At 41.6% G+C, this 23,611-nt stretch overlaps 1 protein-coding gene across 1 annotated transcript in view; it reads right to left on the bottom strand.

Moving 5' to 3' along the window:
* The window catches only part of MCOLN2 (mucolipin TRP cation channel 2), a 46,218-nt gene extending 24,860 nt beyond the window's left edge, over nucleotides 1-21,358 (bottom strand). The window contains exons 1-5 of the mRNA XM_040232429.1: nucleotides 21,203-21,358; nucleotides 13,195-13,368; nucleotides 10,885-11,038; nucleotides 2,754-2,838; nucleotides 2,004-2,100 (exon numbers count right to left, since the gene is read on the bottom strand). Of these exons, the coding sequence (XP_040088363.1) occupies nucleotides 2,004-2,100; nucleotides 2,754-2,838; nucleotides 10,885-11,038; nucleotides 13,195-13,368; nucleotides 21,203-21,355 (663 nt within the window). The 5' untranslated portion in view covers nucleotides 21,356-21,358. The remainder of the gene's footprint in view (nucleotides 1-2,003; nucleotides 2,101-2,753; nucleotides 2,839-10,884; nucleotides 11,039-13,194; nucleotides 13,369-21,202) is intronic.
* Between the last annotated feature and the right edge of the window lie 2,253 nt (nucleotides 21,359-23,611).

The following is a 23,611-nucleotide window of genomic DNA, read 5'->3' as shown; positions in this document are numbered from 1 at the left end:
GAATCAGACCAATGAAAATGTCCTCATCACATGATTCCTTCACAACTTCCTATTATTAATGAAAAACTGTGGTCCAAAGCAGGGGTCCCCATCCTCCAGGTCTAATATTTGATGATCTGAGGTGGAGTTGATGTAATAATAATAGAAATCAAGTGCACAATAAATGTAATGCACTTGCTGCTGCTGCCGCTGCTAAGCCACTTCAGTCGTGTCCGACCCTCAGCGACCCCATGGACTGCAGGCTTCCAGGCTCCTCCGTCCATGGGATTTTCCGGGCAAGAGTCCTGGAGTGGGGTGCCACTGCCTTCTCCGGTAATGCACTTGAATCGCCTCAAGACCATCCTTCCCGAGTGCTGCTTCCCCCAGTCTGTGAAAAAATTATTTTCCACGAAACTGGTCCCTGGTGCCAAAAAGATGCTGATTCAAGGAGTGTATACATGAAATTCTACTAAATCTACATTCAGATTCAGAGAAACCCTAATGCAAAACAGCCAAACAGTCTGAGGAACGAAAATGAGAATTCACCACCAATTTCTGACAAGAGAACACAAAGATGTCACTTATTACCCTGAGTGGAATTTATAAGCATTTGCTTCAATTTAGTTCTTTGGGTATGAGATTCTAGGCTTTTTTTTTTTTTTTTTTTTTTAGATTCTAGGCTTTTACTATGCTAGAGATTATTTTTCTATTTGCTTCAAGCACTACATATAATGTTTTCATGAGTCTTACATACAATGCTTTCAGATGTGGCAAAGACTGCTCCAAGGTTATGGGTTGAATTTAAGATTTCCAAATGCCCTCAGTCTTCCACATTATATATCAAGCATTTAAAGTGTATAAGTAACATATACAGAATATGCTAGGACTTAAGAGAAGCATGTTCAGGGCCTTCCTGGAGGGAATGAGGCTTTGAATGCCAGGACTAGTGGAAGTTTAATCCTAGCTCATAGGTATAGAAGTGAGGTTTGTATAGCTTAATTCCCTAACCTCTGGTTGGTCATAGAGATATTCTTGGATTACACTGAGAATATGTAGCATGCATGTGGTTTGTGTTCAAAGATGCTCACTTGTGGGTTCAATTATAGATTTGATCATGGGTTTAATCATAGCTGAACCTACACGTTCAGCTCTCCAAGCTCTTTGCCTTGGATTTCATAATGCATTTTGCAATGTGCAGGTCACCGCAGGAGATAAATCATGCTACTTTCTGATCCAGACATTCTTCCCTACTTATACATCACAATTTATAATTACTTTTATTTCTTTGTTGATCTGTTTTTCTATCTATCTTTCCTACTAGGGTATAAGCTTCCTGAGGGCCATGGTACCTCTAGAGCATGACAACCTGCCTCCTGCCTTGTAGGGACTCATAGAGCACTTAGCAATTGTTAAATGAAGCACACTTCTGAAGTGCTAAAACAGCAACAACACATAACAGCCAGTTTAGCATTCAGTTTTGCCCATCACTAAACATGAGAGAAGGAAGGCGGAGAGAGGGAGGGAGGAAGGAAAGAAGGGAGGGAAGAAAGAAGGTAGGAAGGAAGGATTCCATAGCACAAGGCCGTCCGTCCAAAAGTAAAAGCTGCAGCAATTGATGCTTTGCAGACTGGACTTCAGGTCAAGGAGGCAGTTTCTGCCTTGAGGTTTGAAAACATTTGCTACAACATTTGCAAAGCCCTTCCTTTGAAAAAAGGAAAAACATTATAGATACTCAAAGCACTGGTCATAAACTAAAAAAAAAAAGGATTAGGAGAGTAGGAAGTCAAAGTCCACTTTGAAAACTCCTCTTTTCAACCCAGAAATCTAGTTTTAAAAAGTTGGAACAGGTTTGCCTCATTTTTAGAAGTCACAGCCTCTGGACCAATGATCCTATAGCATGGCATTCAAACTGTTTTAAACACACTTTGTCTAATACATTTATAGGCAAGTGCACTGTACACTCTGCACCTACAAAAGGAGTCAAGAAAAAGGATAAAAAGTGGCTTAGTGAAATAGATACTTGCCATGTTCTGAAAGACGTAACAGTCTGGAAGCTCTCGGGAATGAATCGTCTGCAGGTCAATGCCTTTGAGTTGAAAGGAAATATCAACTTGCAAGAGCCTGAATAAAAACATATTACAAGATATACATTGTCACAGTCTTCCTACCCTACTCTCCCTTCCCCATCCATGTCTTCTTGGTAATGAGACTTAAAAATGTATTTGCTGGGGCTTCCCTGGTGGCTCAGTGGTAAAGAATCCATCTGCCAAATCAGGAGACATGGGTTCCATCCGTGATCTAGGAAGATCCCACATGTCACAGAGCAACTAAGCCTGTGCACCACAACTATTGAGCCTGTGCTCTAGAGCCCAGGAGCCACAACTGCTGAGCCCCCATGCTGCAACGACTGAAGCCCGCGCACCCTAGGGCCCCTGCTTTTCACTGCAGTGAGAAGCCCTCGAGCCACAACTAGAGAGTAACCCCCACGCATCCCAACTAGAGAAAGCCCACGCAGTGCTGAGTCTTCATTGCTGCACGGGCTTTCTCTAGTTGCTGTATGTCTCAGGGAACTCAAACAGGGGCTCTGCGTCAACCCAGAGGGGTGGGATGGGGAGGGAGATGGGAGGGAGGTTCAAGAGGGAGAGGACATATGTATACCTATGGATGATTCATGCTAAAGTTTGACAGAAAACAATAAAATTCTGTAAAGCAATTATCCTTCAATTAAAAAATAAATTTGAAAAAAAATAATTAATTTTTAAAAATGTATTTACCGATAAAATTCCAGCCTGAAGAATGATGAATTCTTCCAGTCCTGAGGGTCCTTGGAGAGTGCCTCGAGGTCTAGGTGAATGCAGTCTAAGGCCATGAAAGAACCAGAGTGACTGTCAGGTAAGAAGCAGATGCTACAACCAGAAGGCCAAAGTGTGACGAGGAGCAGGAGGCTCACCAAGTTCCAAAGCATCTCAAGTGTTTATTAATCACAACAGGAAGACCAGCAACTTTACAGTGGAGAGCCTGGCAGGTCCCACCCTAGCCACATGATCAAAGTTAACATCATCAGGAATGAGATAAAGAGACATCATATGCCTCCTGAAATAATGTACCATCTGTGTGGCATTTCCACACCAAATACATAACCTCAATCTAGTCACAAACAGGAAAACTCAAGGGAGGGACATTCTACTCCCTAAAAATGTTAAGATCATAAAAGAAAAAAGCAAAAAACTTCATTTTTCTCTAGATTATAGGAGACTAAAGATACACCTAAGTACAGTAGGTGATGCTGGACCAGAAAGTTGGGTGTGGCTTTTGCGATAGAGAATATTAGGGCAATTGATGAAATGTGAATAGGCTTTGTAGATTATGCTGTTGTATCCATGTTAACTCATGTTTTTGAACACTGTACAGTTTGGGGAGAGGCACACAAGTATTTTGGGCTTCCCTGGTGCTTCAGACAGTAGAGTCTGCCTGAAATACAGAAGACCCAGTTTTGATCCCTGGGTGAGAAAGATCTCCTGGAGAAGGAAATGGCTACTCACACCAGTATTCTTGCCTGGAAAATCCCATGGACAGAGGGAGCCTAGTGGGCTACAGTCCATGGGGTCGCAAAGAGTAGGACCCAACTGAGCAACTAACACTTTAACTTTTCTTTCTTTATACAAGTATTTAGAGGCAGAGACATCATGTCTGTCCCTTATTCACATGTTTCAGGAGAAATTTTTATATGTAGGAAGAATGATAAAGTAAATGTGGTAAAATTAACTTTTTTGGTTAAGTACCTTTGTTTAGCATTTGGGAAGGTTAGACGAAAGGTATACAAGGACATCTTTGTGCTAGCTGGCAAGCTTTCTGTTTAGTCCAATACTTTTTCCAAAGAAAAATATTAAGATAGAGGAAAGGAACCTAGACTGTATTCAAATAAAAACAAATTAGGAGCTGTAAACTATATAAGAATGATTCCAAGACCTTCACATAAAAATTCGTCTCATTGTTTTGTAGCCTAACACCTTGGCAGGAAACTGAGGAGGCCTGGAGACAATGAACACATTTCATGGTCAATGCCTTTCAAGGTCATCCAGCCCTGATGCCAGAACTGGTATGAACCAGCCTGGCCGATTCTCATCCAGGCTGTCGCTATACCTTGGCCCCGCCTTGAAAATAGGAAAGTCAGGGCCTCCTGCAATGCCAGATACTAGCTGCTGCTGCTAAGTCGCTTCAGTTGTGTCCGACTCTATGCGACCCCAGAGACGGCAGCCCACCAGGCTCTCCCGTCCCTGGGATTCTCCAGGCAAGAACACTGGAATGGGTTGCCGTTTCCTTGCCCAATGCATGAAAGTGAAAAGTGAAAGTGAAGTCCCTCAGTCATTTCTGACTCTTAGTGACCCCATGGTCTGCAGCCTACCAAGCTCCTCCGCCCATGGGATTTTCCAGGCAAGAGTACTGGAGTGGGGTGCCATTGCCTTCTCTGGACACTAGCTAGGTGCTTGAGAATCCGGGTAGGGCCCATGGGTTGTTCTCTGAGAATCTTCTGCCACAGTTTGACTCTTCATTTGCTTATCTATTCCCTCAACTAGAGGACAAGGTCTGTGAGAGCAAGGGCATAACTGTTGTGGTTGTTAAACATTGCTTAGCATATAGGACACTCAAACTATGGAGGATACACTTATATTTTACGAAAATCAGGTATTCTGGTCTAAAACTGAGGACATGGAGCTGAATGGACAGGTTCACCAGCCACAATATTTAAGGGCAGGTGTCATAGGGGGTGTCTCCCTGTGTTTGGCAAATGGACCATTAGGGTCGAGAAGCAATTCAGTGTTGGTTTTCCTGACTAGGCCTTGATTGATACAGTGAGAATAGATAATCAAAAGAAACTCACTTTTTATAGAAAAAGACTCATGATGATGAAAATAGCAAGCACATATGGGGACTTACTCTCTGCCAGGCATTGTGCTTGGGGTTTTATATGTTCTCTTGTTTAATGCATCATCTTGTTTAACTCCTGCAGCAACCTTGTGAAGTGGACACTATTGATTTTACAGATGACCAACCAAGGCACAGAAAGGCCAAGAAACTTCCTCAAGGTCACACAGCTACCTGGTGGCCAACCAGAATTTAAGTCCACATGTGCTCAGTTCCAGAGCCTGAGCTTTTCCCCAGTACACTGATGAGGCTGACCCCTGAGCTTCTATTTCAGAAACTCAGGAGACCCAGGCTTTCTACCTGATGTTCAGTAAATATCTGCTGAAAGCTTTCAGAGGCCAGGCACTGAAGACAGCAATGAACAAGATAGACAAGGTCCATATGGGGCTTACACTGTAGCAGGCGAGATAAGCCAAGAATGAGAAATACACACAAGACGATTTCACAGTATGCACACTACTGCAAAGACAGAGCGAAGTGATGGGGGATCAGAGGGTGGCGTGGCCCTACCTGGGGAGACCTGCTGGGGAGGGGTTTTGAGGCACTGGGGCTGTTGGAACTGACACCTGAAGGAGGAAGGAGCCCCAGCTGAGCACAGATGCAAGGGCAGTGCTCCAGACAGAACAAACCTTGAGGTACCTATATACAATGGAATATTACTCAGCCATAAAAGAGAACTCATTTGAGTCAATCTGAATAAGGTAGATGAGCCTACAGCCTATTGTACAGAGTGAAGTAAATCAGAGAGAGAAAGACAAATATTGTACATGAAGGCATGTGTATGGACTCTAGAAAGGTGGTACTGATGAACCTCCACCGCGGGGCAGCAGTGGAGATGCAAACACAGAGAATGGACTTGTGGACACAGCTGGGGGAAGGAGAGGCTGGGACGAACTGAGAGAGTAGCATGGAAACAAGTACATTACCATATGTGAAACAGACACCCAGTGGGAATTTGCTGGGTGATGCAGTGAGCTCAACCCAGTGCTCTGTGACAACCTAGAGAGGTGGGATATGGTGAGAGACAGAAAGGAGGATCAGGAGAGAGGGGACATATGTAAACCCATGGCTGATTCATGTTGATGTATGGAAGAAACCATCACAATTCTGTAAAGCAATTATGCTCCAATTTAAAAAAAAAAAAATTTTTTTTTTTTTTAAGTGAGCACTAAGATCCAGGTCAGAAAACTCTTGACTTGTTTGGGGGCTTCCCTGGTGGCTCAGACAGTAAAGAGTCTGCCTGCAGTGCGGGAGACCCAGGTTCAATTCGGGAAGATCCCCTGGAGAAGGAAATGACAACCCACTCCAGTATTCTTGCTTGGAAAATCCCATGGATGGAGGAGCCGAGCAGGCTATAGTCCATGGGGGTGTAAAGAGTCAGACATGACTGAGCGACACTAAGATCCAGGTCAGAAAGATCCTGACTTGTTTAACAAGCAGCAAAGAGGTGGGAACAATGAACTAGGGGTGGGTATGAGGGCCTGAGGGGAGGCAGATGGTTGGCCAGTACTTTAGGGACCTAAGGGTTTTATTCTAAACAGAACAGGAAGCCACTCACAGATTTTGGGCCAGGGAATGATATGACTCCATTTCCTCAAGTTTTAAAAAAATATCATTCTGATTGCTGAGGGACAGGGCAGTGGGTGAAGATCCAAGCAAGAAAGACAGAGGTTTGGAGTACAGAGGTGGCAATGGAAATAGAGAAATCAACACATTCAGGTTTGGGGCTTGAGCAACTAGGAATATGATGGCATGATATGAAAATACTGCTTTCATTTTCTGGGATGGGGAAGAGTAAGAAAGAAACAGGGTGGCAGGGCGGAGCGGGGGAGGTTTGAAATGTTCTGTTTGAATGCGACAGGTTTGAAATCCTTAGTAGCTGAGTCACAGTGGGGTGAATGGAAGAGGAGTCTGGAGTGCAGGGGGGAGCTGAGTTCAGAGAGGAGGGATGTGACTTCTGAAAGCTGAAACGGGTGGGCCCTGGTGCCGTGGGGGAGGCACCTCCCCCACGGTAAGACTATGGCCTTACCTCTCTAACACCAGGCTGACAGGGAGTGGAGAGGGGCTGTGCCAGGAGGCTTGCAGATTATGGTGGCAACATGAGTGTGTTCTGCTCTGCCCTGTTTCTCCAGGGGCATCAGCAGCTGGGGCAGTGGGGCTCACCAATGGAAGACCCTGGTGATGGTTGGGAGGACCCAGGAGAGAAAGAAGTGAGAAAGGCAAGCGCCTGCCCAAGCGGCTTTTGTAAGGGAACATGCTGATGGGTGGGGCTTCCCTGTTAGCTCAGCTTGGTAAAGAATCTGCCTTCAATGCAGGAGACCTGGGATCAATCCCTAGGTCTGGAAGATCCCCTGGAGGAGGGCATGGCAACCCACTCCGGTATTCTTGCCTGGAGAATCCCCATGGACAGAGGAGCCTGGAGGTCCATAGTGTCGCCAAGAGTCAGACAGGACTGGGAGACTAAACACAGCAGAGCAGAGCATCGTGATGGGCAGAGGGGTCCTAGCGTGTGCAGGGACTGAAGGCTGATGGTGAGGGATGGTAGCAAATGTGTGACACTGGTAAGAGAGAGATCTGTGCAAAGTCAAAGGCCTTCAGCCGGGGAGTACGAAGTCAGTACTTCCCAAGTTTAATGTGTGTACATATCATTCAGAGATCTTGTTAAGATGGAAATGTGGACTCAGCAGCTCTAAGGGGCACTGAGATTCTGCCTGTCTCACAAGCTCCCAGGTGAGCTCCATGTGACTGGGCTTGGAGAAGCAAAGACCGTTGGTCACTAAATCATGGGATCACCAAGTCTGACTGAGCCTGTTTCCTCAGCTGTAAAGTGAAGTTCAAACTGAGGATATTTAAGGCCCTTTTACCTCTAAGATTCTTATTCTAGAGGAAGAGGAAAAAATAACATTTAAGTTAAACTGATCTGAGAAAATGACAATATTCTGAAAGGGGGAGTGACATGTTAAAAACCTGTGTGCCGGATGTACTACCCAGGTCTTTTTCTCCTGTATTTCATTCATTCTAAGACATTAATTTTTGTCACTTTCAATTGTTTCTAAAACCGACAAGTCTTTTTTAAAATTGATGACATCTTAGATTCAGAGAAATGTGGCAGTATATGTTAGTCAGTGTTATACTATCTGTACAATTTGCCTTATAAAAGTCCACTTGATTATTCAGATTCCTTCATTGTGATAATAGAGTTACACTTTATTCACACACACACTCAGAACTCTGGAATCTGTCTTACCTTATGCTATAGTCACACACTTGGTGGCAGCAAAACCTAAGAACTGAGGTGTTTTTTTTTTTTTTTTTTTTTAAGCATGGCAAAAGCCCTAAGTCAAAAAAAACCATCAAATCTCAAACAGAACAAGTTGGTATTGGAGTAGCAGCCTCATCATTCAAATGCTTCTCATTTACAGGGCAGAACACTCCAGCAGATGGGACAACAACCCTCCCAGAGACAAAGGGAGGGTGGAATGGATATGCTCTTAAAATGACAGGGGCTAATGATCAAGTGGTCATAATGTTTCATGCTAAGAACATGTGGAAAGGACCATTTAAGAAATTCAATTTGCAGTAAAGAAAGTGAAGCACCGTATTAGAACGATACCCATCTAAATATTGTAAAAAAAAAAAAAAAAGTTATTTTAACAGGATTCACAACAATCTCCAGTGAAGCTGAATTGTAAAGCGGTATGTCTAGAGCAGACAGGGGTATATACCCTCAGCATGAATTAAGGGAAACCCTTAGTTTGAACTGTTCTATCAGCCATGCAACTGAACATAAACCCACCGGGAAAGCAGTGCACAACAGATCTCTGCACTGAGCACGCGAAGGATGCTCCTCTTAGTTGGAAAGATACTGCGAAATTCATAAGTCAGTCATCTAGGACAGCTGCTGCTAATTCACCTAAACTATAACACCACACCAGTAAAGTCAAACCCAATCCCTATTTATACCGTCTGCAGGCTTCCTCCAACGTGTCTAAGACCAGAAAATCTAAAACCCAGTGTCAAGTGTTTTTAAGAATATTTTTACACCTTTTGAATAGATACATCAAAAAGTTCTCTTTGACCAGTTATTTTTAATAAGTCAAAAGATACAATCGGCTGGCTTCAGCAGCCTCTTAAAGTCAAATTAATAATCAACTTCTCTCTATCTGGTTAAAAATGGTCCATAGGATAGAAAGGAAGTGATCAAGAACACCACTGTCTGATAGTCTGGGAATAAATCCTGCTTTCTGCAATGTCTCACCTAGCCACTGATACCCACTTGGCCACATTTCTTTAATCATTTTTCCAAGACAAATCAATTGAGGAAAACAACATATGAATCACTGGAAAACAGTCATATGATCCAATTAAGTCTCACATTTTTAAAAGGACAGGTGGCTAGTAGTTTATTGTAAGCAGAGGGTCACTGGACAAGCTTTCAGCTCCACCTGTCAGTACTCTCATCACAGTTACAGGAACTGCCCAAGGCGGGGAGCATAGCTGAGAGCTCAGGAAAAAGATTCAGAGTGAAACTGGATCAGCCCCCGCAGACTGACTACAAAACAGCTCTCAGGAGAGAAGACCCTGTGCTGCTGCTGCTGCTAAGTCGCTTCAGTCGTGTCTGACTCTGTGTGACCCCATAGACAGCAGCCCACCAGGCTCCTCTGTCCCTGGGATTCTCCAGGCAAGAACACTGGAGTGGGTTGCCATTGCCTTCTCCAAGAAGATCCTGTGAGGCAATAAGATAAGGCTGCTGGCCACAGAAGGAGCTATTGATGGGTCTCTGGAAGCAACCTGACTGTGCTGGCTTGGGGCTGTTTGTTTTAGAGGCAAGAGGACGGGTCACATTTACTCATGAAAGATTCTAAACAGATAGCCTGCTGAAAAAAAGCACAAGAACCTTTGTTTTATACGGATGCCCTCTATTATATTACCAAGACACCTTAGAATCGAGTTACAGGAAATATGGGCAAATGAACAATGAAGCTCTCTTTTTAATAAAACCACTCCAAATTTACACTGCTACTAGGACCCTGATTCCTGACCTGTTAGCTAACTGAGGAGCCATGACAGATTATCTCTGCCACCCTAGCCCTACGAATGCCTGAGGTGTGGAAGCTGTGCCCCAGAGGTTTGTTGAATGAATGACAAAATCTCCAGAGCCTCAAGTCAAATACTTTGCATTTATATACCGTATGCTTTTAAATCCAGCATGTCACAAAACAATTCTACTTAATGAGATGTGGAGGGATAGGGGGCAGGAGGAGAAGGGGCCGACAGAGGATGAGATGGCTGGATGGCATCACTGACTCGATAGACATGAGTCTGAGTCAACTCCGGGAGTTGGTGATGGACAGGGAGGCCTGGCGTGCTGCGATTCATGGGGTCACAGAGAGTCGGACACGATTGAGTGACTGAACTGAACTGAACTGAACTTTTGCCGAAAGGTCTCCAGAGAAAATGAGTTATTAATCACAATTCTCCTTTGAAAGAGAATTAATATATTTAACAAATGATCCACTCCAGTATTCTTGCCTGGAAAATCCCATGGACAGAGGAGCCTGGAGGGCTACAGTCCATAGGATCTCAAAGAGTCAGACATGACTAAAGGACTGGGCATGCAAAAGCAAGCATACCAAGCATTTTAACCCACAATATGTCATTTAACAAATACAGACTCTTTCTTTTTTCTTTTCAAAAAGCCTAATCACCCCATCATGGAGAGAAAAACTTAAACAGGAAACACCTGTGCATTTACCCTAAACCCAACAATCTTGAGTTGCACCAAAGATATCCACAAATGTACCTGGTCCAGTCACAGCAGACCCACAGTTTTCTGAGCCAAAGCCCTTGACAGGCAAATGTTGACGCCTCAAATAGATTAGCTGAGTGGTTTCATTTGGGTTGCCTGTGCACGAGGGTGTATTTCACTCTTAACACAGAAGATGATAAAGGCACAGAATGAAATTACCATTGCGTTACCTATTTCAATGTCGCTGTCAATATTCAGTGTCTCATTAGAAGGAAACATGGTCCCTTTCTTGTAATGCTGCTTACAGACTTTTAAAGCAATCCTGTTGTCTTCGCTTTCTCCATAACCAAGGGTTCCCAGAGATAAGTTCCTTAGCCGATGAAACTATTAAAAATAGTTAAATAAAAATACTTATGAGCTTAACAAGTTTCTTCAGAAGTTACAGCACATGGAACATACATTTAACTTTTTTTTTTTTTTTTGTCTCATATTCCTCAACAGAATTCCCCAAAAGTAAAATACCACAAGGTAATTTTCTTGGGTTGAGTAAAAACATACTGTCCCACAGTACCTGAAACTAAAGTAAACATGTGGACAGAGGCTCCCAACTACTCTGAGCCAAAGACAAGGTCCTGCCTATCTCTCTGACCTCCTAGCCCACTATGGGCCACTGGCTCCACCCACCACCTCCCAAGCCATGTGGGCCTCCAGGCAGTTCCTGGAACTCTCAAGACACACTCCCGCCTGGGGCCTTTGATGTGGCCTTTGCCTAGAAAACCCAGGTTATCTATCTGCAAGGTTCACTTCAGACCTTATGCAAATATTATTGCCTCCAGGAGGCCTGTCCTTATCACCCAATGAAAATTATAAACATCTATCTCTAATATACAGGCATCAACAGGCAGTCCAGTCTCCTCCCCTGCTTTATTCCAGTTATCATTTTCAACATACCTCCGAGGACCAAAGCCATCCACACCCACAGCTTACATTGACACAGCTTTCCCATCTGCCTATCTGCACTAACAGGATTTTACTGGCCCCCATCTCACCAAAAAACTGGTGCTTTTGAATTGTGGTCTTGGAGAAGACTCTTGAGAGTCCCTTGGACAGCAAGGAGATCAAACCAGTCAACCCTGAATCAAGGAAATCAACCCTAAATATTCATTGGAAGGACTGATGCTGAAACTGAAGCTTCAGTACTTTGGCCACCTGATGCGTAGAGCCAACTCATTGGAAAAGACCCTGATGCTGAGAAAGATTGAGGGCAGGAGGAGAAGGGGGTGAGATGGTGAAAACGACTCAATGGACAAAAATTTGAGCAAACTCCAGGAGATAGGTGAAGGACAGGGAAGCCTGGTGTGCTGCAGTCCATGGGGTTGCAAAGAGTCAGGTACAACTTAGTGACTGAACAACAACTATCTTTATTAACATGGATTTATACTTTTCCCCAGGAACTTAAAAACAATAACTGTATTGTTTATTTCAGAAACATTGAAAAACCTCAAACAAATGACCAATTTGAAGATTCAGTCTAATAACTTCCAAGACTCTTTGAATACCTCCCCAAACCCTCACAGGGGTTTGGGGATGTAGGATTGCTATATCCACCAATCCTAAACTATTATATGAGGACCTTTACCCAATTCTTATCAAGCTCCCCTCACACTGAAAGACCTGCCTTACACCAGACTTCAAAATCTATATTTGGAGTTTGCACTCTGCACCCTATGGAAAATAGTCAAGGAGCACCCTGACTATTAGTCAAGTCAGCAGAGCACCTCTGTTACTACTGTTAGCAGTGAATTTAGTTTTGTTCTCAATATATTTTGTTTTGTTTGTTTGCTTTTTGGTGGGGTGGTGTTTTCAAGGAATCAGCATCTAGTACTATTTCACTTCTTTTCATTTGCCTGGCTCTCCCCTCTAGAATTAAGTTCTATAAGGACAGGGGTTTTGTCTCTTTTATTCATGATGTATCCCCAGTGTGTTGAATAGTACCTGGTCCATAATAGGTACCAAAATATTTATGGATTGAGTAAATGGATGAATGAAAGAATAAGTATTTCTCTCCTTTAAATACTTTCTTCAGGCCTACCAATCTGGTTTCTCAATACTGTCTAGATATGTCATATCCTACTCCATATTCTTAGGCTTATTAATGATAAAACACCAAAATTGAGACTTAGAATCTTAGATTTGATCTCTCATTCATCAAACCTTCTGAGAATATAAGCCTATTTTTAGCTATTTGGCTATCTGATCTGGGACAAAGTAATTCCCAATAGAAGTGGGTGGGAAGGGATAAATACAAATATAAATCTTAAAAAATAAAAATTTAAATCAGCAAAATCTATTGTATGGAAATGTAGCTACAGAAATAGCAATAAACACTTTTGGCAGTTAAACCAGAATATGTTATATATCTTAATATGTTATATATACCAGAAAAGATGCATAATTTTTTTGCTAATACAACAGGTCAAGGTCAAGTATCAATATATTCTTCAAGTTTAGATATTAATAATTCACAACGAAAGACTTGCCTGATTAATAGCAAAAAAGATGCTGTCATATGTGTCCTCTTGTGTATACACACTGCAACTGTAATCATCTTCATCTGAACCAGAATATCCTTTCAAAAACATGTGCTTAAAAGCAGCAGTGTTTTCTTCTTTGAAAGCAACGACCAGCTGGTTACTTAAACCAAAACGAACAAGCTAGGAAAGAAAATCAAATAGAAATATATGTATTTTACATTTTCCAAGGAAGGCAAATGCCTTCTTATTATCATTAACCCTCATCTATAAACATCAGCAAGAAAAATCTCACTGCTTTGGTTTCTATTAATCATATCAATGTCAAAAGACAAGAATTCTTCCCCCTAGAAACAACCTCAATCAAGCTACATTAGCAACTTGAAGTAGCATAAAATTAGAAGAGGTGACCACTCCTAATGACTAATACCCTTCAGTTCAGTTCAGTCGCTCAGTCGTGTCCGACTCTTTGCGACCCCATGAATCGCAGCACGCCAGGCCTCCCTGTCCTTCACCAACTCCCAGAGTTCATTCAAACTCATGTCCATCGAGTCAGTGATGCCATCCAACCATCTCATCCTCTGTCGTCCCCTTCTCCTCCTGCCCTCAATCCCTCCCAGCATCAGGGTCTTTTCAAATGAGTCAACTCTTCCCAGGAGGTGGCCAAAGTATTGGAGTTTCAGCTTCAGCATCAGTCCTTCCAATGAACACCCAGGACTGATCTCCTTTAGGATGGACTGGTTGGATCTCCTTGCAGTCCAAGGGACTCTTGAGAGTCTTCTCCAACACCACAGTTCAAAAGCATCAATTCTTCTGTGCTCAGCTTTCATCACAGTCCAACTCTCACATCCATACATGACTACTGGAAAAACCATAGCCTTGACTAGACAGACCTTTGTTGGCAAAGTAATGTCTCTGCTTTTTAATATGCTATCTTGGTTGGTCATAACTTTTCTTCCAAAGAGTAAGCGTCTTTTAATTTCATGGCTGCAATCACCATCTACAGTGATTTTGGAGCCCCCCAAAATAAAGTCTGACACTGTTTCCATTGTTTCCCCATCTATTTCCCATGAAGTGATGGGACCAGACTAATACCCTTACTGGCCTTTAATGACAGAGAAAGAGAAGAGAAAGGAGAAATTCAAAGTTAAGCCTGAATCCATTTTTCTTTTTTTAAAAAAATAGATATGCTATTTTTTCTTTTTAAAATTTTTATTGAATATAATTGATTTACAATGTTGTAATAGTTTCAGATGTACAGCAAAGTGATTTAATTATACCTCTATATAAATATACATATTATTTTTTATACTCTCTTCCATTATAGGTTATTGCAAGATATTGAGTATATTTTCCTATGACATATAGTAGGTCCTTGGTTATCTAATTTGAATCCATTTTTCTTATACTTGCATTTCAAATTAATGGTTCTCAAAATTGATATACATCTGACCCTTGAACAATATAGGGGTTAATCTAAGTATGATTTATAGTCCACCCTGACGGCTCAAGGACTCAACCAACTGTGGATCATGGACTGTGTAGCAGTGTTGTATTTACTACTGAAATATATCTCTATCTATGCAGAAGTGAATCTGTGTGGTTCAAGCCTGCTATATTCAACCATATTTAGTAAACCACTAATTCTCATGGTTTACTGTTTGATAGTCAAATCTAAATGATCTGACATTTAGAAATTGCAAATATTTTTAAAAATCATAACTGTTTTGCATGCAACTTTTAAAAAACATTTTTGAAAAGTGGCCTATATAATACTTCCTCCAGCTAAGAGGAAATTATCATCAAAGGAATTCAATCCTCTAGCTCTGCAAGAACTCACATAAGATTTACACCTAAAAGTTCCTGCCTCCAAGATCTACAGCATCAAAGCAGCACACAGAATAACAGGGCTCACTCTACCTCCGTGATGGCAAACCCACTCACTGTCACCAAGCACCCATCTTCCTGTGATAGAACTTCTACTTATTCCCCTTAAACTGTATCATAGCACAGGGTTAGATGCCAAAGGCTTTCTTCACCAGGAATGAGTATATTCTTTCTGCCTTAAAGTTTTCCTCTTAGAATCTAATAAGGAGGGGAAATTAGCAGGCACTGACTGTTTACCCCCAAACCCAAGGCATTCCACACACAGCCTCTCTCTCCACTCACACTCAAATGGACACTCACTCTCTCACACTCTCTTGCACACTTGCTCTCACACTCTCATAAATACTATCTCACATACCCTGTTTCATATATACAGCCTCACAAGTGCTCTGCTTCTCTATCTCTCATGCACACACACAGACACACATATGCAACTGTAGAAGTCAAACCTTTATAAACCCTGGCCCACACTCTCTTCCCCATCTCCCTACTTTATCTCCTCATCTGCTTTCTAAGACAGTGAGAGTCCAGAAAATTTGCCCCGAACTCCAGCCTGCTAAAGTCACCAAAACAATCTGGGACTCCGCTGTCACGTGAAACCAGCAAGTTCAACAAGATGACCTTGACATTTGTGCTACCTGCTGTCACTCCATGGTTTAATTACTAGACCTTTCTGATGAAGAGATGCTAATCTGCACACGCAAACTTACATACCCTTTTTAGTGATTTATGTTTTTTAGTTTTCAAATCTTGCCTGATTTTCTTAAGAGGCTAAATAATTTAAAACAGTTGCCACTTTTCAGCAATTATCATTCTCTAGGCACTGTACTAACTGCTTTACCTGCACTATCTCATTTACTAACACAACCAGCCTATGAAAATGTTAATACTCTTACCCCCCACTTTACATATGTAAAAACAGATTTAGTCTCATTACACTGCCCATGTCACCTAACTAGAATGAAAGCCACGTCTAACTCCAAAGTCACTTCTATTATGCTGCGTGATTTTTCATCTGCAGAAAATTCTGATTTGGGGCTTCCCTTTCGAGGAAAGAATTTAGGTGCTAGCTTTCCAGAACTGCAACTGTTGTTGGAGAATGTACACAGATGACACTCTTTAGCATCTGAGCCTCACCAGATCACATTCCTTAAATACCAAATCAAAAGATTGAGTGATTGCTAAACCCAGCTGTTCTAAGGAAGATAGATAAGAAGTCCCACAACATCCAACCTGTGCTGAAAATCAAGCAACCAAAGGCTAAAAGTTATTTCAAGCATGTGATGTCTATCAATGGTGCCTGCAAGGAAATGATAGAAAAGGAAAGGTCATGTTGCTTTTCGAAAGCTATAAAAGTAAACCAGGGGACCAATATACACATGACTGGGGGGTTTATTACATACTGATACACAAATGAATGGGCTTCCCAGGTGGTGCTAGTGGTAAAGAATCCACCTGCCAGTGAAGGAGACACAGCAGACTCAGGTTCCATCCCTGGGTCAGGAAGATGCCCTGGAGTAGGGAATGGCAACCCACTCTTGCCTGGAGTATTTCATGGAAAATTCCTGGTGGGTACAGTGCATGGGAGTCACAAAGAGTTGGATACAACTGAGCACACACACACATGCACATATATCCAGGAACTGGAACAGTGGCCATCACAATGTCAGAGTCACGTACTGAGTCTGTCCATCCCATTTTATACACTTGCAACCTGAAGTTGGGTACTTTATCCAGGTTGGAACAGCTAGAAATGTGACAGCAAGTCTGTTTGACTCACCTGTTAGTTCTCTTGACCACTTGGCCATACAACCTCTCAAACTGAAAATCTGCCAACTTAACTCTAGAAGAGGGGACGTGAGAGTCCCTCTTCCCACGCTCACAGTTAAGCTAAAGAAATCCAAAAAGTGAATGGGGAGTGAATAACTTAACAAAGACAGCAGCATTCAATGTACTGATATTTTCAGCTACCATCTTATTTCCCTGGAGTAGGAAATGGCAACACACCTCAGTATTCCTGCCTGGAGAATCTCATGGACGGAAGAGCCTGGCGGGCTATAGTCCACCAGCTTGCAAAGAGTCAGACACGACTGAGCAACTAACACCACCTTATTTAGATTCAAAGCCCATTACTTCAACTTTGGGAATGAGAGAATATGGAGATATAATCTCTGCTTGGACCCACCTCCATCTGGCATCAAGAACAAGAAATTCCCTCCGTACTATTGTTCATAGAACAAGACAATATCCACATGTATAGCCTCAAACCAGGTCCAGGTAGGATTCCCCAAGAATCTCAGTAGAGAGAAACCCTGGGGAGGAGATCCTGAGGTCCCCTTTTTACTATGGCAGAATGAAACATATGTTACAGAGCAAGAGTGAAGAGATGATGGAGGGCTGGTCCACTACAGAGCAAGGGTGAAGAGATGTTGAAGGGTTGGTCAAATGATTTTATTTTCAAGAAAGGAATGATAAAAATATTCATTCTAGCCCCACTAACTAGATTTTAAGATTTGCTGAGACTATAAGACAGAAAAATAATCACACATTAAGTGCAGCCTGGCAAAGATTGTGAATTTAAGACCTGATTATGAAATCAATGGAGGAGAAAATATTCTGTGCCAGGTAAAAACAAGATACCACTCTAATAATATACAAAGAATACGGGAGGAAAAGAGCAGATGTAGCAAAAGAATGTGGAAACCTCTCTCAAGATTATAAATTACTGAAGAATGTAGAGTAAGAATGTCTTTTAAAACATGTTTCTTTCCCATCAACCTTTATAAAACACCACCCATTCCATTAGACTTGAGAATGGAGTGCTAAAAGAGACAGAAAAAGAGGAGGAGGGAAAAGTGGGATTTGAAGGAAAGAAAGATATTTGAGAATTCCATTCTAATTATATATTACCCAAGTAGCAAAATTTATTAGAATGACTCTACAGGGGAATACAAGTTTAACCACCTCGGTTTTATTAGGGGAGGTAGGGTAGACCCACCCAAAAGGTAAATGATCAAGTCCCAGAAATATTTTACTAAAAGTGAAATTAGTGATGTAGCCAGCACGGGGTACTAGTGAGGCAAGAAAAAACACATGTTGAGTGATCAGGCAAGGCTGGTAGGGGAGGTGGACTTCAAATAGCAGCTGAAAGATGAGGGAGAAAAGAGCTCCTCTGTACTTGGAGGAAAAACAAGGCAAGGGCCAGAATCATTGAGTGTGTCCCTCTGGCTGGGACATGGGGAAGAAACAGCAGATGAAAACCTGTTGGAAAGGCAAGTTGAAGGAGACTATGGAAATCTGTGAATCCCAGGCCACAGAGTCAAAATTTAGTTCTATGGCAAATATGGTTCCACAGAAATTTCTGAGAATAAGAGATGCAATAAGAGCATTCTAAGAAAAATTAATCTGACATGCATATTGAATGGACTGGTAGGTTTGGAGATAAAAAAGGTAGGCAGAAGATGAATTCCAGAAGCAGCCTAGTTAACTTCTGTGTATTTCTCAAGTGCAAATTCTGAGGCTCTACATCTGGAAAGAAACAATATGAGAAAACGAGTGCAGACTCTAGAGCCAGACTACCAGGGCTCAAATCCTGACTCTGCCTCTTCCTGGCTGAATATATGCATGCTAATTTGCTTCAGTCATGTCCAACTCTTCACAACCCCATGGACTGTAGCCCACCAGGTTCCTCTGTCCATGGGATTCTCCAGGCAAGAATATTGAAGTGGGTTGCCATTTCTTACTCCAGGGGATCTTCCTGACCCAGGGATTGAACCTACATCTCTTAGATCTCCTGCATTGGCAGGAGATTCTTTATCACTAGTGCCATCATGGCACATAGATGGGGAAAGAGTGGAAACAGCGGCTGACTTTATTTTTCTGGGCTCCAAAATCACTGCAGATGGTATTGCACCATGAAATTAAAAGATGCTTACTCCTTGGAAGGAAAGTTATGACCAACCTAGACAGCATATTAAAAGGGAGAGACATTACTTTGTCAACAAAGGTCCATCTAGTCAAGGCTATGGTTTTTCCAGTGGTCATGTATGGATATGAGAGTTGGACTATAAAGAAAGCTGAGCACAGAAGAATTGATGCTTTTGAACTGCGGTGTTGGAGAAGACTCTTGAGAGTCTCTTGGACTGCAAGGAGATCCAACCAGTCCATTCTAAAGGAGATCAGTACTGGGTGTTCATTGGAAGGACTGATGTTCAAGCTGAAACTCCAATACTTTGGCCACCTCATGTGAAGAGCTGACTCATTTGAAAAGACCCTGATGCTGGGAAAGATTGAGGGCAGGAGGAGAAGGGGACGACAGAGGATGAGATGGTTGGATGGCATCACCAACTCGATGGACATGGGTTTGGGTAGACTTTGGGAGTTAGTGATGGACAGGGAGGCCTGGCGTGCTGCGGTTCATGAGGTCACAAAGAGTTGGACACGACTGAGGACTGAACTGAGCATCTGGGAAGCCCCTCCTGGCTGAATGGCCACATGCAAATTACTTAACTCTCTTTGGCTCAGTATTCTCATCTATTCAAAAGGAGTAAAAATTGAACCTACCTCATGGAGTCTAGTGAGGCCGAAATGAGCTAGCATACATAAAGCACTTACTGTGCCTACTGCATGGAACTGCTAGGCTATGTGTGAGCTGTCAGCAGGCGTAACACATTCACAACTCTATTCCCAAGACAGTGCGGAGCACATGGAGTCCGTCACACACGTCAATATTTTAAATTAACTAACAAGGTAAGAGTCTATGCTGGAGACAAGATAGTGAATATGGCAAATCATAAGGAGATGCAGTTTTGAAGGAAGCATCCATGGAATTCAGTAGCTATTAGGACCAAAAATGTAAGTCAAAGAGGGTGATGATATTTTATGCCTAGGTGAGTTAGAATATTAATAATATTAATAGATCAAAAACTTGAAAGCTAGTTTGGCAAGAGAAGTAATTGGGGAATAATTAAAATTAACCAAATGGCAAAAGGGGACATTATTTCTTCTTCCAAGTAATACTAACAATGTACTACTTTATAGGTTGCCAAAATTAAAACTTCAAAACCAAGAATTAAAATGAAAAAAAATTTTAAAGAAAAAAAATCCAAGCATGTACATTTAAGAGTGACCCTGCCTCTCATCTTTGTTTCTTTGGAAGTCGCTTGCTTACCCTAAAATGTGATGAGCTGGTGTGGCATGTCATGCAGTAACAAGACCTCTTTATGAATAAAGAATAAAGATGCAACTTTAGTTATGGCAGGAACCACCTCTCTCATTTCTAAAGCATATGGAGGTACTTTTAGGAAGCTATTAATTTTTGTGTTCCAGAAATCAAATCTTTAAAAACACTTACACTGATGACAGAATGATTATTTGCCCATGGAACCTAATATTCCAAATCAGTACTGTTTTTAAAGGACACATGTTTCAAATGTAATTACATACAGAGAAGCCTCTCTAAAACTGGTTCAGGCCCCAAAACTAGATGACAACTTGGGTGACTGTTGCGATACTGATAATAAAATATTTAACAATTTCAATTTAAGCAAAAAGTCCCAAGGCAGCCTTTATACACTCCTGATACACTCCTAAGTGTCTAAGTAAACACTCCCCCACCTTACCCAGGCCTGCCTGGGGAGGTAGGTGGGGCGTGGGTAAGGTTGAGGAGTGTTTACTTAAGCATTTAGCTTCTGATGAAAAGAAAACTTAGCATTAGCATTCTGTAAATCCAAAATCAAAGCGGTCCAAAATGCAGACTTCAAAAGTATATTTAAATAAGATATATTTGAAGAAAGATGAAAGATTTCAAGAACACAGATCACTTTGGACCAGGCAGCCTTCACCAGCCTTGTGCCTCATTCAGATATAGAAACCCTACCCACTTCAGATCTAACACTATCTATATTTACACAACCCGTGAGAGATGACCTCAGAGTCCCTTACTAAAACAAAGTTGTCATCTAAACTGAACTTTAACCTACCATCTGCCCTCCAGAGTCAACATAATTTTAGAAGTTTATGAACATGAGTGTGTGGCCTTTTCAGGACAAAAGTCAAGTGGCAGAACATGGAAAAACAGGTTCATCTTGGGGTAAGAATAAAAAACAAATGAACTGATAATATCATTTACCTGTGTGGTGACCATGACTATCTTCAAAATCTGCAAACCCATTTTCCATGGAATCTGTTGTCTGGCTCGGAATTTTTCACAAGGGTTCATGAAATAAAACCTCAGGTCTTCTCTCAGACGTTCTTCTTTCACCTCAGAATCAAGATGAGCCATTGCATCTCTGCAAAGAAGATCAGTTTTTAAATACACTGAACAGCCTGAAATCTCCTGAAGAATACTTTCCATTCACATGTTTTACCCATTCTTTAAAGCAAAACTTTCTCTAACCAGTGAAATCCTTTTCACTTTAGAAATCTGAAAATGATTCAGGATCCTCTATCACTTGCCTTTACATATAGCTATCCATCTTGTTCCAAATGGCCACTATCAAAATTATAAAAATAGGATTTTATTTGCAAGACTTGTCAATTCCAACATCAATATATACCATTCACATGTTACTAGAGTATTAACAAAAACTAAATGGGATACTTTCATGATATTCTAGGTTTGAAATCCCAGAAATTTACACCGACTATTAGAATTAAATTGTTATGGAAATAGAGAATCCCTGTTTTGTAACTCTGTTCTGAAAAGACTGTGTATCTTGCATGATATATCAGTGATTATGGGGGCTTCCCAGATGGCACAGTGGAAAGAATCCGCTTGCCAAGGCAGGAGGTGCAAGAGATGCAATCTCTGGGTCAGAAATATCTGTAGCCTTGGAGTAGGAAATGACAACCCGTTCCAATATTCTTGCCTGGAAAATTCCATGGAGAGAGGAGCCTGGTGGGCTACAGTGCATGGGGTCACAAAGAGTCAGACATGACTGAGCCATGGAGCCTCAGTGATTATAAGGTTCCAAACTATAACTCACTTTAAAGTTAATATAGCATCTCTCTATTTATGCCTAGTCAGATATTTCTGGCATCTCATACATTAGAAAAATTTTGCTTTGATTATTTTAAGGACTCTGAACTCAGAAATGGGCACATGACTGAACCTAGGCCAAAGAGAACCAATGAGATGTGGGCACAGGACTGTAATTATAACCAATGGAAGAGATGTGGTCTTTCCACTAAGTAGTCCCTAAAGTGGGCTGTGCAAAACATCCATTGGGAGAACAGAAAACATTAGTACTTCTATTTTAGTCTTCATCTTAAAAACAAAAAAATTGAGCTCTACTGACAATATATAAAGTAACAGTGGTAATATAGTAGCATATATTTTATTAATATAAACAAATATATATACATTGGGGATATGTGCCTAACTTTTACTGTTGAATGCATAATCAGCAAAATCTGGGGATCATAGACCTAAAGCATAGACGGAGGCTAGAATTCCTAGAAGCCATTTTAACCATCTCTCCTGGAAGCCATCACAGGAGAGCTTGCCAAGGACTGGAGCTAACAAAGAACAGACAAGACTGTCTAGTGACAATGTTTGAGTTGCTGGAGCCAGCTGTGCCTGAAGCCATCAAAGACTTTCAAATTGAGCCAACAAATCTGGGACTTAGGCCTGTTTAAGTTCAATTTCTGTTTCTTGAAACAAGAAATGTCTTGATGGTACGTTTAATAAACAAATTCTATTAAGTTTAGCCATCGTTCTAGCTACTCATTTCTCAGAAAATGTTTATAATTGGGGGTCATTCTTGGGGATCTTTTCACCTGAAATATTGTAATGATATTTTATATTGACTTATGACTTATGTAGCTTGACTAACAAATTTAAAAGAAACAAAAAAAAAAAAGAGATGCTAAAAAAAACTATATTAAGAGTTATTTTAAGACTTTTTAAGGCTTATATTCAGTTGCTAATGATTTTCTATTTTTAAGTTGATTTTTAGACTTCCTATTTCCAGAATTAATAGGCCAGGTTATTTTGCTGGAAAGAAGAGGGGAAGAAGGAAGGAAGTTGGGAGGGAGAAGGGGAGGGAAGGAGAGAGGAAGACGGAGAGGAGGGCAGGATCCCATACTGAGAAATGAGGGTCACAACCCAATCCTTCAAGCCTTGTGCCTGGGTGACCCAGAGTCAAACTGTCAGCTTGCTTGGTTCAAGGAACTTCAGACGGGAATTGCCCTCCCTCTCTTGGCAAACGCATGTAGACCTCTCCAGATGCTCACCCTGGGACCTGGGGAGCTCCAACAGATAAATAAAACACATGGACCAACAGGTACTAAAACATACCAGGCCCAAGAGGAAACCAAGCAGCACAAAACAGTCAATTTAGAAACAGCAGGAACAGAGCCAAGCATATCAGAATCAGACACAGGTTAAAAAACAACCATGCTTACCACATGTAAAAACACATATAGGTTAACATATCTGTAAGAAAATCTTGGGGAAAAAAAAAAAAACTTTTAGAAATGAAAAATCAATGACCAAAATGAGTCTCATTTCAAAAGAATAAGAAGACTTTTAAAATGT

Source organism: Oryx dammah, unplaced genomic scaffold (assembly GCF_014754425.2).
Source record: "Oryx dammah isolate SB20612 unplaced genomic scaffold, SCBI_Odam_1.1 HiC_scaffold_28, whole genome shotgun sequence".
NCBI classification, from domain to species: Eukaryota; Metazoa; Chordata; class Mammalia; order Artiodactyla; family Bovidae; genus Oryx; species Oryx dammah.
This window is presented reverse-complemented; position numbering and strand designations above follow the sequence as displayed.